This window comes from Coloeus monedula, assembly GCF_965178545.1.
Source record: "Coloeus monedula genome assembly, chromosome: 3".
Lineage (NCBI taxonomy): Eukaryota > Metazoa > Chordata > Aves > Passeriformes > Corvidae > Coloeus > Coloeus monedula.
In genome coordinates, this window is record NC_138783.1 from 2,921,005 (window position 1) to 2,937,633 (window position 16,629).

At 41.2% G+C, this 16,629-nt stretch overlaps 1 protein-coding gene across 1 annotated transcript in view; it reads left to right on the forward strand.

The window, feature by feature from the left end:
* The window catches only part of EPHA3 (EPH receptor A3), a 177,767-nt gene that overhangs the window by 114,711 nt on the left and 46,427 nt on the right, over nt 1-16,629 (forward strand). The window contains exons 4-6 of the mRNA XM_082278329.1: nt 3,901-4,056; nt 4,545-4,880; nt 16,253-16,377. Of these exons, the coding sequence (XP_082134455.1) occupies nt 3,901-4,056; nt 4,545-4,880; nt 16,253-16,377 (617 nt within the window). The remainder of the gene's footprint in view (nt 1-3,900; nt 4,057-4,544; nt 4,881-16,252; nt 16,378-16,629) is intronic.

The window sequence follows — 16,629 nt, forward strand, 5'->3', positions numbered from 1 at the left end:
TCTTAGCAGGGCATAGGAAGAATGCCCAGAGTTTCTCTCGCCTGTCTCGTTAATGCACACTCTGAAGAGGTGTTATCTGTGAGCTGTACAGGTTTGTGACTGAATTCCCTTCTTTTCTAAATGCTGTGGCTTAATGCCACTGTGACATTTCACCCCTGGGCTGTTCTAATGAGGAGCAGAGGAACAAAGGCAGGGACCAATCAATTGGTGGGTGCTGGACACCTGATGTGGTTCCACTTCCAGCATGTTGTGGTGCTCCAGTCTTGCCTCAAAGCACAAAAAGCAGAGCTCCTGCAGGGCTGGGGAGTGCCAGGCAGTTTGCAAATGAAGTTTCTGTGACCTTGTGCAGGGAGATGGGCCCTGTCAAGCCTGGAGTGCTGGGGCTGGGACGTCACCAGTGCAGGCTCCTGTCGTTCCTCGGTGTTTACAGCTGGGAATTGGTGAGATTGCTCTGCATGCAGGGGGCTGCAGGACCTGAATACTAAAATGCTCCTATTTACTAACAGATTTATGTTTTAATTTAAAATTAATTCCAATTTAAATTAATAATTTAACCCTTAATTAGGATCATGTTTTCATCTCAAGCCGATTACTCAAGCTGAGGCAAAATTCACTTTGCTGTAGAAAAGACAGTCACATTTCTTTAATCAGTAGCTACCACAGATTGTTACATGCATTTGTTTTCCTCTCACTGAATTAACTTTCCCTGCTCTCTGTCAGCAGTTATAGCTTAAGGAAGTTCATTTTTGTTCAAGGACAAGGACAACCAGAGTCCTGAAATTCTTACCAGCAGGTGACTCAACAAAGTCACCTTGGCCTCACACTCAGATAAAAGAGATGGAAATCAGACTAAATAGAGTTTTGAAATGCTGCAGTTGGAAGTTATCACAGGAATCACCAGGGCCAACAGGCTTGAGGAGAGCTTCCTAAAAAAGTGAAACCAGACAGTCTTGCTGTTCACTTTATATCATTTATGAGGAAATTTCCAAAGTTTCCTTTACTCACTTTTAGTGTTCTAAGAGGTTTTTCTTCCTGGGCCATTGCATCTCCTTCCTTCTGCATTGTTCCCCATTGTGAGGGAAAGAAAAAATTCTTAGTTTTTGGAAGAAATTGTTGAGAAAAAGCCACTGCTGTTCACAGCTGGTTTCCATGCTAAAAGTAGATGCTGTGAAGACTTCATATGCTAATTCATATGGTTTTTTTCAGCCTAACTGAAACTAAAGCCATGGTACTTGCCACAAAAAAGCCAAACCTTCTTCTATCAGTACATGTAATCCAATTTGTCTGACAGAGAAATTAATGCATTTTGAAGTAACAACTTCATATTTTCTCTCTTATATATTAGAATTAAAAAATTACTAGGAAAGGAATAATTATAGTAAGTACATCGACAACATTTTTCATTGGCACCTCCAGTTCTAAGCTTCAGTTTCAAGTGTAAATGCTTTTTTTTTCCTTGGGGCTGCAGTTGTGAATAATCTTAAATTGGTCAGACAGACAAAGACAGAAAGTGCAATTCAACCTGAGGGGAAGACATGAGATTGGGATGCCCTTGCTAGGGCATATTGGGACAGCAGGAATCTTGCTGGCTCACCCCTTCACTCTGACCATCACCACCTTTTCTTAAATGTGGTCCATGAGTTTTCACCTGAGGGATGAAAGAGACATTGATTAATGGAGCAGTTTCTCTTCTTCAGCTCTCTGAATCTGCCTACTTCTTGTGCAAGCTTGTTTACTTATGTTAAATTTGTTGCTTTATTAAATTAGTGGTGGTAGGGTTCTTTTTGGTCATGACATTGAACTAGCATATAGATTTATTAAAAAATTCTACTGTACAGAACCATAAATACATGTTTGCCTCATGTGTGACTGCCCATAAAGGTAAAGGTGTCTCTTCAAGGTGGTTAAACAAAATCATCAGAGTTTAATATCTGGAAACAGGCCCCATGGGAAGTTTGGATGCAAGTTTTCTGTGTTAATTAGGCAGATGAAGTGTGATGTTCATTCCTTACTGTCTTTGCTTAGTTATTAGTGCTGGTAAGAACAGTCTTGGCATCCATTCTTTTCTGCCTGGCTTGTTGTCTTAGGGCTGGGAACAGAGGCAGGGAAATCACTGGAATTTCCTCTGTCACCCAGAGGGCCACCAAAGGGGCCTGCTCAAGGTACCTCATCGGGCAGCACGTGGGAGGGAATGGGATTTGAGTTGTAAAAGGCTGCAAAATCAACAGCCAAACAAAAAAAGCCAGTTGTTTCCTGCTGCATTTCCTCCTAGTGGAAGGGGGTAAGAGGGACTTTGGTTTCCCTTATTTCCTCAAGTTGAATGGGAACACCCTTGGCAGCCTTTGAGGACAGGGGATCACCAGAAATGCCAGCTGAGGGCGGACAGGCCGTACCAGGTCGGGCGGGTCAGTGTTGGTCACACAAGGTCATTTTTAGCAATTCTGCTGTAACAGATTCCCTGCTGGGCCGCTGCCCCAGGGGCTCAGACTTGGGATTGCCTCCTCAGGGCTTGCAGGAGAGAACTTGGAGCAGGAGCTGTCTTTCCCAGCTGCTTTGCTGTAGCCTGGAAGTCAGAGGGAGCCGCTGCAGCCAAGTGCTTCTGTTTGCCAGGGCTGGAAGTGCTGAAGGGTGGCTGAGATTGGCACTTCCCTGTGAAACCTGTGCTCCTCCTGCTGTGTGCAGTGCAGTGGGAGGAGGCCTTCCCTTATTAAGATGTTTCAGAGAAGAGCAGAGTAGCTGTTCTCTCACTATTCACCAGAATGTTTCACTCAGGTGTTTGGCATCAGGAGTTAACCAACAAATCTGCCTTGCCCAGGCATTTGTTTGGGTTTTGGTGATGGACAAGAACAGTCCCTCCCTCCTCCATCACTTACAGAGATGCTGGAATGTTTATTCAGACTTTGTTCCACCTCAGGCTGCTCATCTAAAGACTTTGCTATTTTGGCAGTGCATGAATGAACACAAAAAGACTGCGCAGTTTAGTATCTCAGATTTTAGACTGTTTATGAATCAATTTGTGTCCACAAGCAAAACTGAGAAGTGTGTCCCTGGTTAGGCTTATCTCAAGACTGGTGAAGCCATTCCTTTTGCTTCAAAGAAGCATTTAATTCTGTGACAGGTCTCAGGCAATTTTATCTAACCTTAACCTAGGCTCCAGACATAAAATAGGGCATGTTTTTCTTTGTATTACCCTTCTTTTTAACATTATATTTGTAATGAGAATATCCTGGGGTTTTCCTAATGTGCTTGGGAGTTGGGGCAGTGTTTGCTGAGGAACCAAATTGCAGCAAAAGGTGAATGTGTTCTAAAATGTGGTCCTTTTCTTTTATGTTGAATTAATACAAAAAACATCCTTCTTATACAGATCACACAAGTTCCTGATAGTATCAGAAGGCGCTCATTGTCGTGATCATTCAAAATTGGATGAGATCTTTCTCTGTCCACTTTATTTTCTTGGTTTTGGCTTGCTTAGCCCTCACCTGATGAACTGAAGAGGCATAGTTTACAATCAGTGTGCCCTTGTAAGCAAATGTTAGCAGTAGGGAGAGGATAAAGTTAGTTTCCTGTTCAGGATAGGACCAATGTTTTGGCAAATTAAGTAGAACAGAAGAAAAAGGAGTGAAGTTCTCAAAATGGAGCATAGAAAATGTTTCTTCTTAGTGGTGCAATATGCTGTTTTGTTTTCCAGGCAAAACTAAATGCAAATCCAAGCTGATGCAAGAACTCCATTCTACCAAGAGGTTTTATTTTTCTCAGCTCTCATTATGAGAAAAAATTACAAATTTAGACCATAAATGTCTGCAAACTGTGATCCACATATGGGTAGGTTCCAGGGCAGTAGTCACATGTTAAAACCAAGATGTCCATGGAATTTAAAACTCTATCCCTGTTGCTTTGCAGCCTGTCGAGCTGGGTTCTACAAAGCCTCTGCTGGCAATGTGAAGTGTGCCAAATGCCCCCCTCACAGCTCCACCTACGAAGATGCATCTCTGAACTGCAGGTGTGAAAAGAATTACTTTCGCTCTGAGAAAGACCCTCCATCCATGGCTTGCACCAGTGAGTAGCGTCATTCTGCTCGGGGCTGTCATTCTTGCTCCTCCATCTGTACCTCCACAACAGCTCGCTTGCTTGCTTCCTCTCATGTCCCACTGCAGTCAGCCATCCACTGCCTCACGTGTCTTCTTGAGTGTTGGACAGGCTGCTAAAAATTGGTGGGCTGGGTTTGTGTCTGTTTTCATTTTCTCCTTCTTGTTCCCTGTCAGACTCGAGAAGGAGAAATAGGATTTTTATATTGCTACCAGTACTTCCAGCCCTCAATCCTGAACTGCACCCTGAGGGGACTCTCTTTTTGTAAGAAAACATGGTCCTTGATAGCCTGGGTCTGTAATCTAGTGAAATATTTCAGGAGTCTCCACAGGAAATAACCAGAAGAGTTTGGTTATTGATGCTTTTTACTTTTATACTTCTGTGCCCTTGTTACTCCCATTTTGGAGCCTCCTTAGGGAGAAAATCTCATTCCCCTGATTTCCCGTTTCCTTTCACAGGACCGCCATCTGCCCCAAGAAATGTGATCTCTAACATCAACGAGACCTCTGTTATCCTGGACTGGAGCTGGCCTCTGGACACTGGAGGCAGGAAAGATGTCACCTTCAACATAATTTGCAAGAAATGTGGAGGGAACACCAAGATGTGCGAGCCTTGCAGCGACAACGTGCGGTTCCTGCCGCGGCAGAGCGGGCTCACCAACACCACGGTGACAGTGGTGGACCTTCTGGCACACACCAACTACACCTTCGAGATCGATGCAGTCAACGGGGTGTCTGACTTGAGCACCCTCTCCAGACAATTTGCTGCTGTCAGCATCACAACTAATCAGGCTGGTGAGTCTCTTTCTGCTCACCCTTCCTTTGTTCAAAGCTACTGAGTTTTGTGTACCTTTGTTTCCTCTCCCTGCCTTGCAGAATTTCCTCTGTGCTGGGGTAACTAATTGAGTTGAATATTCCTATAAAAGTAAAAGCAGAAGCAAACCCAGTGCGCGTTTCTGTCAAAGAACCTGGCAGCATGACTGTTATGATTAACTCCCAGTTCCCAGTTAATAGTCTCTAATAGCAGGCTCACATGATTCCTTAGCCAGAATGTGTTTTATTAATAAAACCAGATTTTAATAAAACACTCATTTCAATAATCTCCAACGTAAATTACTGTAGTAATCTTAGTGATTAATTTTGATTAAACAGACGTGAAAAAAGGCTTTGATGTTAGACACATAAAAAGCTAACATTAAATTAGAGAAGTTTAAAACACAGCTTTTTTTTTTTCTCTCCTTTACAAGTTGTCTCACCAACTCTGAATTATTGCCAACATGATGGGGATGTGGAGCTGAATACTGAATTAGATCACGGTGTCACAGTTGATGGGGTACAAAAGGACCGCTCTGCTTCTGTGGAGACTTATTAAAGCCTCTGAGGCCCTGCATGAGCACGGCAGTGTGCCCTGACTGTTGGATCAGAGCCTTTGTCATCGCTGCACTGTTCCACCATTTGCTTCTCATTTGACATGGCTCCATTTATCTGAAAGTTGTGAAGAATCTAGAAAATCTAGGCTCTTCCCTGGCATTTGGTTAGGTGTAACTTTTTTTAGGAGCAGTGCTTGCCAGTGAAGAGAGAGACTAGATGCTGAAATTTCTGTCGTTGTGCTCCATGCAGCCTCCATCAGGAAGCTTGGTACTGAAAACATGCATGAGTTCAGTAAGCCTTCTCCCACGTCCTCCCATCCCACACCATGTCCCCAAAATACTTCCATTTCTGTCTTCCTTAAATCACTGGCAAGTTAACATTGTTCTAAGTAGGCATCCTCCTGGTGGGCTATGTTATTGCAATGTTTTTCACTGTAGAGGATGTATGTTTTCTCCTTAAATCACAGATCAGCTGTAGTGGGAGGCATAAAAATGTGAGAGCAGGCTAGTTCCTGGCACCAGTCACTACATTTCCAAATGCTCTCTGGGGCTGTCTAACTGTGCAGTAGGCAGACAGAGGTGAATCTACCCAATTCAGCTCTGGAACCTGAATTTTATGTCCATTCAATTTGTTATTGTTATAGTTCATTGTTTTGGATATTTGAGCATCCTTGTTGAGTTGCCCTCTTTTCTTCTCTTTCTTCTCTCAGAGATGTTGCCTTTCAGCCTGTTCATCACCACAGCAGTTAGAAATCGCCTGGGCATGGTCCAAAAAATGAACTGTCCAGGATCAGGGAAGTTCTTTCTCTGCAGAGGCCTCCTGCTTTGCAGTGTGCTTCCCCAGGGCCCAGAGCCGCTGCCTTTGCACTGCAAGGTGGATTTTGATTTTGTTGTGGAACACACAGTGCCTGGGATGTACTGGCAAGGTCAAAGCATTTCTGGCAATAGCAGCTCTGTTTATTGCAGCCCACGGGCAGCTTAAGCAGTTTGTTTATTTTCTACTTTCGTGCGTAGCCCATTTTTTCTGTAAGTACATTTAGGTGATGTGGGTTAGTACAGGCTTAATTGTGCTATCTTGATCATTCCAATTGGTTTACTGTGTTAAAATTCCCTTAGAAACTCTGCAAGTTCCTAAAATTAGACTTCAGTTATGTATGTAAGCTGTCTCTTAAAGTATAATTACAAAAATGCAATTTGTCTTGCATTCCCTGACTGGTCAGATCACAAAAGGGATATATCAGAAGCACATTTTTAGCTCTGTAAGGTCTAGAATGCTGTCCCAAGAGAGCTTTTCTACATTAATTTCCCTGTACCATATCCAAATGGGTCTGGGTTGCTATGAAGTGTCACAAGTCCAGGTTAGACCAGAGGGGCCACGAGGCAGAGCAAGCACAATGAGCAAAATGAAAACCCTGTAGAGGGTAGGTGGGAACAAGGGGGTCAAGCCTGTGACCCTCTTTTTGTGACATTTTCCTGGCTAGAGCAGCTGTTCCACGTCAATCTGAATATTTTGTCTCAAAACCCCAACTTTCCATGTGCATCTTCCTGAATTCTTACCCCTTCCATTATTTCTGATTATTATTCAGTGTTCATAGTTTCAGCAAAATAATTCTTAGCATTAAAGTTTAGTGGAAATAATTACATTTTCTGTATTTTCCCAATATACTCATGCCGATCCCCAAATATTTTGCTTTTCCCCCCGTACCTCAGTTCTTTATTGCATTGATAATAAAATAGGTTGTTTTCTTTTGATCACCAAAAGCACACTGTAACAGCTTCAGATGGAGCTTAGCTCTTAAGGACTTAAGGCCTTTTAACCCAAGGTCCCAACAGTGCAGCTGCAAGAGGTGGTAGCAACTAAATTCAGCTACAATAAGACAATGCCAGCACTAAACCAATTCCAGAGAGTTTTGTGCTGTCACATATCCTGGCATCAGCAGAGGAACAAAGGGGACACGTTGTAACAAGAGACTTCTTCAAATTCTGTCCTCAGCTCACTACAGCTCCTCCACACAATTCAGGTAGGATTCAGATAGGTGCCAAAAATAAATAAATTGGGGAATAAAGAGGAATCCCTGCAGAGGACACGTTGAAGGCTTTTTGTGAGCTAAATTTTGGCTAGAAACATCAGTGTTGTCCTGATAACTGTAGAAAGTGATTATGCTTCTCAGCTGAGAGCCTATAAGTACCTAACCCTGACTTTTGGCCTCTCCACAGTTCAGCTGCGCACCTGTAAAATGTTGATTTCTTTCTCTGTCAGGGACTTTTCATAGAGGATGCTTAGAGAGTAACCACCCCTGCATCCAAACCGAGGCACCTCATGCACAGCTACATTATAAATAATAACAACGAAAATTATTCAAAAAAACCTTGAGAACAAGAGTAACCCCTAGGTAGAGAAATTAGAATCATCAGGAGTGTGAAAGGGCAGACATAGCTCATTTGCATTATCTTGATCTCCCTGTGCCATTGAAAATTCCAAGCCATGTGTTAATTTCAGCTTGGAGGGATAAACATATTTACAGTGGAGAAGGAACCAGTCAATTTTTTCAGTCCTATTTTAAGCAGAGATTTCTGTGGCTCCTTGGAAGGCTTGTTAAAATCTCCTCAGAACCAGAATTTTATTTGCCTGAAATCTGTGGCTTCAAGGGAATAAGTTCAGCCCCAAGCTTTGTTTCACTGTATGTATTTGATTATTTGCAGGTACTTTGATGCTATTTATGTGCTCAGCCTGCACTGCACTGTCTTCAGCAGCTCACAAATGATGTGTGATGCTCCCTGTTTAAATAAAATCCACATTTAGAGAGTTTTGTGTGCACTTTACAATGTCTATCCCAAGGCAAGTCCCTTAAGTAGATCTGTCTTCTAAGAGAGACAATTTGAGAGAGGCACAGATGTTTGGGGGATGATATATTTCTTTCTTTCCCTATGGCCCTTATAAAAAGGACAAGAAGATAGACTTATTAAAAGTGAGCTAATGACATGATGTAGGGAGTCTCTGGTTCACTGACTGTTATTACAGCTGTGCCCCATTATGTACTGAATACCTAGGACATGCTTGTTTCTCTGAATGACATTTATCTTTTGAGTTTCAAACATTCCTGGCATAAATAAAGATTTTACGCTCTTCAAATGTGTTTTACAGTTCAGCCCAGAGGCTATTCAAGGATCGTTTTAACTCAATAAAACTCCTTCAGGGATATAAAAGGGAAGTGTTTTAACAATGTCACTCCATGCATAGCCTGTTATTAGCTAGAGATGTTCTGCCTGCAAAGTCTTTGATCCCTTTTCCCCTGAACGTCAAGGAAGCTCTGCCAAGGCTTCAAAGTCTGTGACACACATTGGGCTCTTCAGTGCTGCACAGTCCTCATGTGAACGCTCCTGACCTGACAGAAAGTTCGCAGGTGAACTTTGTGGCTCAGAGAGTTTTTCTCTTTCAAAGCTTTCAGTTGGCTTTTCCACACATCATGGTGAAGTTTTATTCAGCAGTTGGTGGATAATGGTTTTCTTTCCTTGCTTCTGTTGGTCCTTCTCATTTAATATCTTGGTTTGGTAAAAGAGTGAAAATAAAGAAATGCAGGTAAACATTAATCCTCTGTTAAATAATAAACCCTAGACTTATGTCTCTCTCTGTTATCTGTGCTGGCGTTCTCAGTGATCACTGAGGGAAATTGTGTTCCTCTTGACTGTAAACAGAGCTATCACTTTGCTTTTTGAAGCAATTCCCTCTAGGCAATTTGCAGGCTGGGGATAGATGGGAAAAAAATGTTTCTTTGTGTTTGGGGACTACTCCTGCAATGGGAATTGTGAGTGTAAGAAGTGTCAGCTTCTAGAGCAAAAAGAGCCTTCTTTCTAGCGTTCCTTTTAGTAACCTATGCCTCTATGTACATTAAAATAAAAATGTTTTAAATCAAACAAAAATATTAAATCATCCCCAAATCTAAAAGCATGTGAAAGATGTCAGCACCTTTCAAGTCCTTTCTGTTAGAGGTTCTTTCCTGGTTAACCTTCACAAAAGCAATTGCTCCAAACAACAGGACAAGAAGTCTGAGAAATGTTTCTTTTCATAGTGTGTTCTGACCAGGTGGAAAAGACTTACTGACAGACCAGTTCAGGAGCTCTTGGTGATTACTTAAAAGGAGGGGAATATTTTATTTCATAAATTACTTATTTGAGGGCAATTGTCTTCTCCAGTTTTAGATAATGGCATTTTCAGAGGTAGTTCTTGAGTATATTCTTACCTTATGAATGGGATTTCTCTGGTTGAGGAAATAATCAAATGACCACAGAAAGGGAAAGCCTGCTCAGCACTTGAACATTGATGTTGTGAGCATGGTGAATAAATTCTTCTTTCTAAAAACTTCACACCAGGAAAGGGGAGGCTCTAACATCCTCTAAGGTAATGTAACAAAGGGGTAGGGAAGGCAAAGAAAAACAGTTTATTTAAACTGATACGGTCTTAACACGTTCAGTGAAAAATGGAACTATTGCAAAGCTCCCACCATCACCACCTCAACAGAGAGCAGAAAGAATAACATTTGTGTTGTGAGTACCTTTGGGATGAATTCTTATGAAAGCACATCCAGCATTTGTCTCCTCTCTGAAATAACAGCTGGGAATGCCACGGCACCATAATTTCCAGTTTCTGAAGTGAGTGCCTTGTGCAGCCTGATCCTTCCCAAATGGACGTGGCATTTCAATGACTTATTGTGCATGTGTTAAACACATGAGCAAATCAAACGTTTTGTTTGCTCTGGGGAAGGCATTTGCTATCTCTTTTAATAAAAAAGAGAAGCAAGAACACGATTGTGCTACACTTAATGGCGTTTTCTTTTAATTTAGAATTTATTTGTAAAAGTGAGAAATGATCTCTGATAATCACTTGTCCAGTGACAGCTGCTGCCCAGAAGGTTGCCTTTCTCTGCAGTTGAGAGGGAAATCAAGCAGCTGCCTTTTGGTGTAATTCCTGCTGAAGCTGCTTGTTTCCCCCTTTCCAGTTCCCTGCAGTCTTTCTTCCACAGCACCTGTGAAATGCCTGCAGCCACTCTGGAGTCTGTAACCACAGGCTGGAGCCTTTTACAGATGCATTTGGGTACTTCTGCCATTATGCAGGCAGTCATCCATTAGAACAGCCATGAACAAACCGGTTTTTAATTTTTTTCTGTTTCTGGGAGAAATGTGCCCAGCTTTATTTCATCCAAAGGCAGCCTGCTTGTATTTGCTTTTGAAGTTTTGTCCTATTTCTTTCCTTCCACGTTTTGACATGTGATCTTGATAGCCACCTCCCAGAAACTGTGAGCCTTTTCACCTCCTTCCTTGTGATTGAGTCCTACTAGGATCCAGCCTGGGGCTGGTGTGAGGGGCATTTTGCTGGTGTGGGACGAGTGGAGTCCCTGATGCCTCGTTCCTGGCGACAGGGAAGGCACATCACCTTCAGGCTGATGGTCACCTGGTGATGTTACAGAATCAGGTGACAGTTTACAGCCCAGGTCATAAAAATAGATTGAGCCTGCTGCAGCTCAAGGAAAACATGCAGGAGGACAAACAGGCACTCTGCTGGTTTAACTACGTGTCCTGGAGATTAAAGGGCACAAGACTGAGCCTGCACGCACCTTGAAGTGGTGTGGAATTGTATCTGGAGGAGCAGTGTGTAGGATTTAGCAGGTTTCCAAAGTGTTGTTAAAGTGGGACTGTTTCTTCCTCCTGCCTCCTGGGAGCCACCTGGGGACCTTCTTGGAATGTGCCTGTGGAATGGGGCTTGCTTGCTTCAGCACATCACTGCTCTTAATAGAGAAAGTGAATAGGAGTGCAGCCAGAGGAGGTCTAGAACAGGGCAGGTCCTGCTTTCTGTGAGCAGGCTTCTGTCATAAACCCTTTTACACTGTTCCACAGAATAGATGATGGAAATGTTAGAGTCCAAGTACAAGCACAGCTGTTCATGTTAATGTGAGCATGCCATGGAGGTGTGACATCATTATACCGATTTGCAAGTCAGTACTTGCGACTCTGTTAGGAATTGAATGCTGATGGGCAGTGGAACTGACGGAGAAACCTAAAGTTCTCAAAACCCCCAGATGTTGGGTGGTTTTGCATAAATCAAAATGTGTGTGTGGAGCATTATGAGCAGTGCCAGACCCAGCCATGCACCAGGGTTGGTTCTCTCGTGTCCTGACACTGTGGGTGTGGGTCCAGTGTCCCAGAGAAACTGCCTCCAAGTGAGAGATCAGTTTGTTCATTCAAACGCTGGTATTTCTACTTTGAATTGTATGATAGTTTTGTGGTTTGTATGCTGGTCCTCTAAGACTGATTTAGGTTTGAGTCCCTGTGGATTCTACTGTCAGAGAACGCAGATCTAATTTTCAGGTTATGATTTTTATTTACTGCTCTTGTTCCACATTACCTCCTAGGGGCTTCATAGACATTAAAGAAAATTCATAGGTTATATCAGATTACAGTATTATGATTAGATAATAACAGCATCAGTTTTCTAAAGAAAGAAAAAGGAACAAGTTCATTTGTTCAGGAGGGCAGAAGTTGAAAATTGAGTAATACAGTCAATTCTGCTTGGTCACCATCTTTCAGCATAGTTTGGAACATCCTAGGCAAAGCATATTTTACTCTCGTTTGCAAGCAAAAGCTGGAAATGAGCTGTGAATTTTAGAATTAAATCCTTTCCTAAAATTTAATTTGTGATCTCAAAACCTAAGCCAGAAACAATAGGGCTCTAAATGTTTCAGCAGTTGTACACACGTGCCTTCCCAGAGTTAATACTGAGTTCTCCCTGTCACAGGACGGGGAATTTTCTTCCAGTGCATTTATACATCTGTAGGCCAGTCACATATGAAAACAATAACCAAGGAATAAGGAAAAAGTCAATAAGGAAATTTATATATAGCTGCTATTAAACTGGAGGAAAACAAATCATCTGTTGGGGTCAGTTTCAGTGGGAAATCAATTTGAGCAGAGTTTTATTGTCGTCTCTGCAGATCCTTCATGTTATTTGCTTGCACCTTTAATAGTCATGACTGAGGAGGTTTTTACACTTGAGCCTGAGCTCCCTGAATCATTGTGTTTGTTACCTTTTCAACATCCACATTCCCAGTTGTCACAAATGCTACCTAACAACACAGAGTGCTCAAAGTACATTTCCCCTCTTAACTCCAGGGAGTTTTCAAGGCTCCTATTAAGTGCTTAAAGCAGTTAGGCTGCAGTGCCAGACAAATTCTAACCATGTGATGTGTAAAAATGCCTCTCTGTGCATTGTATGGGACTCCTGAGACTAAAACTCTTCATGTATGTCCATACGAGTCTAAAGTTAATCATAAAAAGCCAGCTCTTATTCAAGTGAAGAAGTGACTACGAATACATTAATCAAAATATCGATAAAAATGGAAATACATAGAGGCATACAAGACATGGGATTAATTAAAAAAAATCATTGAAACAGCATTAATTCATCTTCTTAGTCTAAAAAAGTATTGTCCTTAAGTTTCACCTTTGCATGCATGTTTTCTAAATGATAAACTAATTTAGCCTTTGTATTGCTAATGAGACTTTAATATAGTTTTTAAAACTTCAACTAATCGTAAAAAGCTTCATAATGGTCTCATTATTTGCTAACCCAGAGTGCAAAATTTATTTTGTCAGTGGGAGCTGCAGATTTGAGGCAGAAATGTCATTTTAAATTTTCAGGTTAAGATAGAAAAATCGTGGCGATTCAATGAAAAATGGCAGTTCTAAATATCACGTATTTCTCTTTCTTTTTGTAGCCTGATTTTGAATTTGGTTTCATCCTACTGTGGTTATTTAATTCTTTTCAGGAAACTCTTGGTTCTCTCTTCCTCATGTGGAAGACTAAAGACTGCATTGCTGAGTATGATGATGCCTTCACTGTTAATTGCCTTTAACTTCGATTTTTCTCTCTGCTGGATTTTCAGACTCTTCCAATTAAATAGTAAAATACAGTAACCAAGTTGCTCTGGTATTACAAAATGGAAATTAAGGCTGGCTTCTGCTTAGACACTATTTAGAACAGAGTTTATTAAGTTTTACAATGTATTCTGGGGATGCGTACAGAAAAAAATTAATTAAATGGTCCAAATGTCAAATTATTTCTCCCAGCTACAACCCAGGCCTGGGTTGCGGCCATATTCAGGTTACCTTAACTCTTACTGTATCTAAAATTCATTGATGGCAGTAGGTTTAAGCATAAACTTGGAAATTATCCCAACAAGATATTTCCTTTAATTGGGTTCAAGACTTGGAACGCTTTCCAAACCCACCTATCCGACAGGTATAACAAAAAAATCCTAAACGAATGCATTAAAATTTAAAACTCTGACAGTCCAGCTTCTCAGTGACCAGCAAAGAAAGGTTATATGCTGGGAATTTTTTCCATTTTATCTCAGCTTGGTGTGGGATTAAAGGAGGCTGAAACATTATGTTCCCCTGATTATTTATCTCCCCTCCCTCTGCCCTTGCAGTGGGATGCTGACTCTTCCAGACACTCTGGATGTCTCATTTCTGAGCAGCTTTGGGAACCCTAGGGATTAGGGAAGGTATATGAATGTTTTATGATGTTATTGATAACTGTAGAACAGATGTTTTCTAATAAACTGCTGGGAGATAAGTTACTGGGAGCATCTGCAGAGATGTGTGCAAATGAGCTCAAAATAATTAATACTGTGTTAGAAGAAAGCTTTTGTTTTTTTTAAAGTATATCTGTATTGGAGCATGCAAGATTGTTTCAGCCTGCCCTGAGAATCTGTTAGAGCAAAATTACCATAATTTATTAGGGGAAAAGCCATTTCTGTTAATCATATATTAATTATTCATAAAATCAGTATTAATTTTACCTTAATGGGAAGTGTTAACAGCTGGGTACTGGGCTTGACAATCTACTCACATACCAAGAAAAAAAAAAAATAAAATAAATAGCTTGACTTAAAAAGAAGACATAAAAATGACTTAGGAGAGCATAAAAGCAGCAAGTATGGATATATGAGTTCACATGGAGCTGGCTACAGCAGGGAAGTTCAGCCTGCTAAGCACTTTTGTGTTTTGGCTCTGGCACTGGTTTGTGGAATTCAAGTGGAATTGCTGAAGGATGTTTGTTGCACACAAATCCTGTCTACTTCCCCTAAATGCTTTTCACCTCCTTTTCACCAAGCATAGCTCTGGTGAGGCTGAGTAAAATAGACAGACTCTTTCGCGTTCTACTTGAAATAAGTAAACCTTACCAAAAAAAAAAAAGCCCTACAGCAATTTATATTAGTAGTTTAAATACAGGATAAATTTGTCCTGCTGATGAAACAAAAATTGCAACTTTTTAATCTTTTGTGAACTATGTGAAATGTGAAAATGCTGTTCACGGGATGTGTTCAGCCTGGAATGAACATGAAAAGGTGGATCCTCCACTCCATTAAAGGAGGATTTCACTACTTAGATTATGACTCAGGACTGGACGGTATATTTTGCTGGAAGTTTAGCAAAATCAAAAGCAGAATGAATTTTCCAAAATTTATTTTAATTAAAACATTTCTTTTTTTCTTTTTTTTTCTTTTTTTTCTTTCTCCCCCTTTTTTTTTTTCTCCTGGTTATTGAAAGTTCTTTTGCAGAAATGAAAACCCAGACAGAAAGGGTACTGGCTAAAGCATGTAAATATGTAATGCCTGTAAAGTGCAGCTGGTTTTATATGAACAATAAAAGCTTCAGAGGATTCAGCTGATACTAAATTGCTGAGATAGCTCTAGAACCTTTTTATTAGGATAGCAAATGTTGAACTTATAAACACATTTTATTTACATGTTAAGATAAAAGGCTGTTTATTAGTAAAAGATTTTTTTTGAAATGGCAGTTACAACCTTCAGTGTGTGATCTGTAAGATATAATCTGATGAATTTTGGCCAAAGCCATGGAAGAGAAGCATTTGAAGTGGGAAGCCAACCCAAAAGAAACAAAACAAAATAATTTTTAAAAAAGTTGCACAGCTTTTAGTGAGTCCAGGAAACCCAGACCTGGTCTTGGAACAACTTATGGATCTGGGTGGTCTAAAACTGGACCAGTGTTCAAGAATCTTAAGTAATTATGATTTTTTATGTGTTTGTTTAACATTGATATTATTTCCAAGTCGTGGGTGGTGGGTGAATCTGTGGCATGCAATCAGTTGTCATGCCTAACCCTGATCAATGCATGTAAAAAAAATACGTTATTTTACAGTGTAGATTTTTCTTTTTCATTCAAATTTCATTTTCAAAGAAACGTGGTGAAGGAGAAGTGTGTATGGGAGCAATTTTAATCTGGAGAGCTTACCAAATCATGATGCCAAAGAGGCTGAATTGTGCTGATGGTTATTCCCAGCCATGAATACCAGGAGCTCCTTGTACTTAATACATCCCAGCACCCTTTTAGACTTTCATATCAAAATGTTATCAGAGTTCTGCAGTCTGGTAATGATAATACCTCAGCATTATAACAAATAGGTAGTGCTGCTATTTTGCTCCGTATTTTCGTCCATTGAATGTATTTCATTGCTTACACTGTAGTAGCAGATCAAAACCATCTGCTGCCTTGCCACCAGTCCTCCAGTCGAGGAGAAAAATCTCAGCTCATTTTCCATGAGACCAGGGTGCTCCAAGGCATGAGTAGCACGGCTGCAGTCCAGCTGCTCACTGTTGATGCGGGGCCAGACCTTTGCTCGGGAGTCGTTTAAATGGAAAGCGCGATCTTTGCCAAGAACTGGAACGGAGATAAACTCGGTTTGCTTCTCTCCCTCCCCTACCCCCCGCCCCTCTGCAGCTCCATCCCCCATCACAGTCATAAGGAAGGACAGGACGTCCAGGAACAGCGTGTCCCTCTCTTGGCAAGAGCCCGAGCATCCCAACGGGATCATATTGGACTACGAGGTCAAATACTATGAAAAGGTGGGAAGATCAAAGGGGAGGGGTTTTCCTCAGCAGTACTGTGATGAAATCATTGCATCTTGCCTGTGTTAAGGATTCAGAAACACTCAGGTTCACTCAGTCTGCCACAATGGCACTAAGTGTTGGAATTGCTCGATTTTTGGTAATGAGAACATCAGGAAATAGAAAGTGAAATCATTCTGTTGTCTACCAAATTCGTCCCCAAGCACATCAGAACAAACACAAAGTAATGCAGTCAATACGTAATTCCTT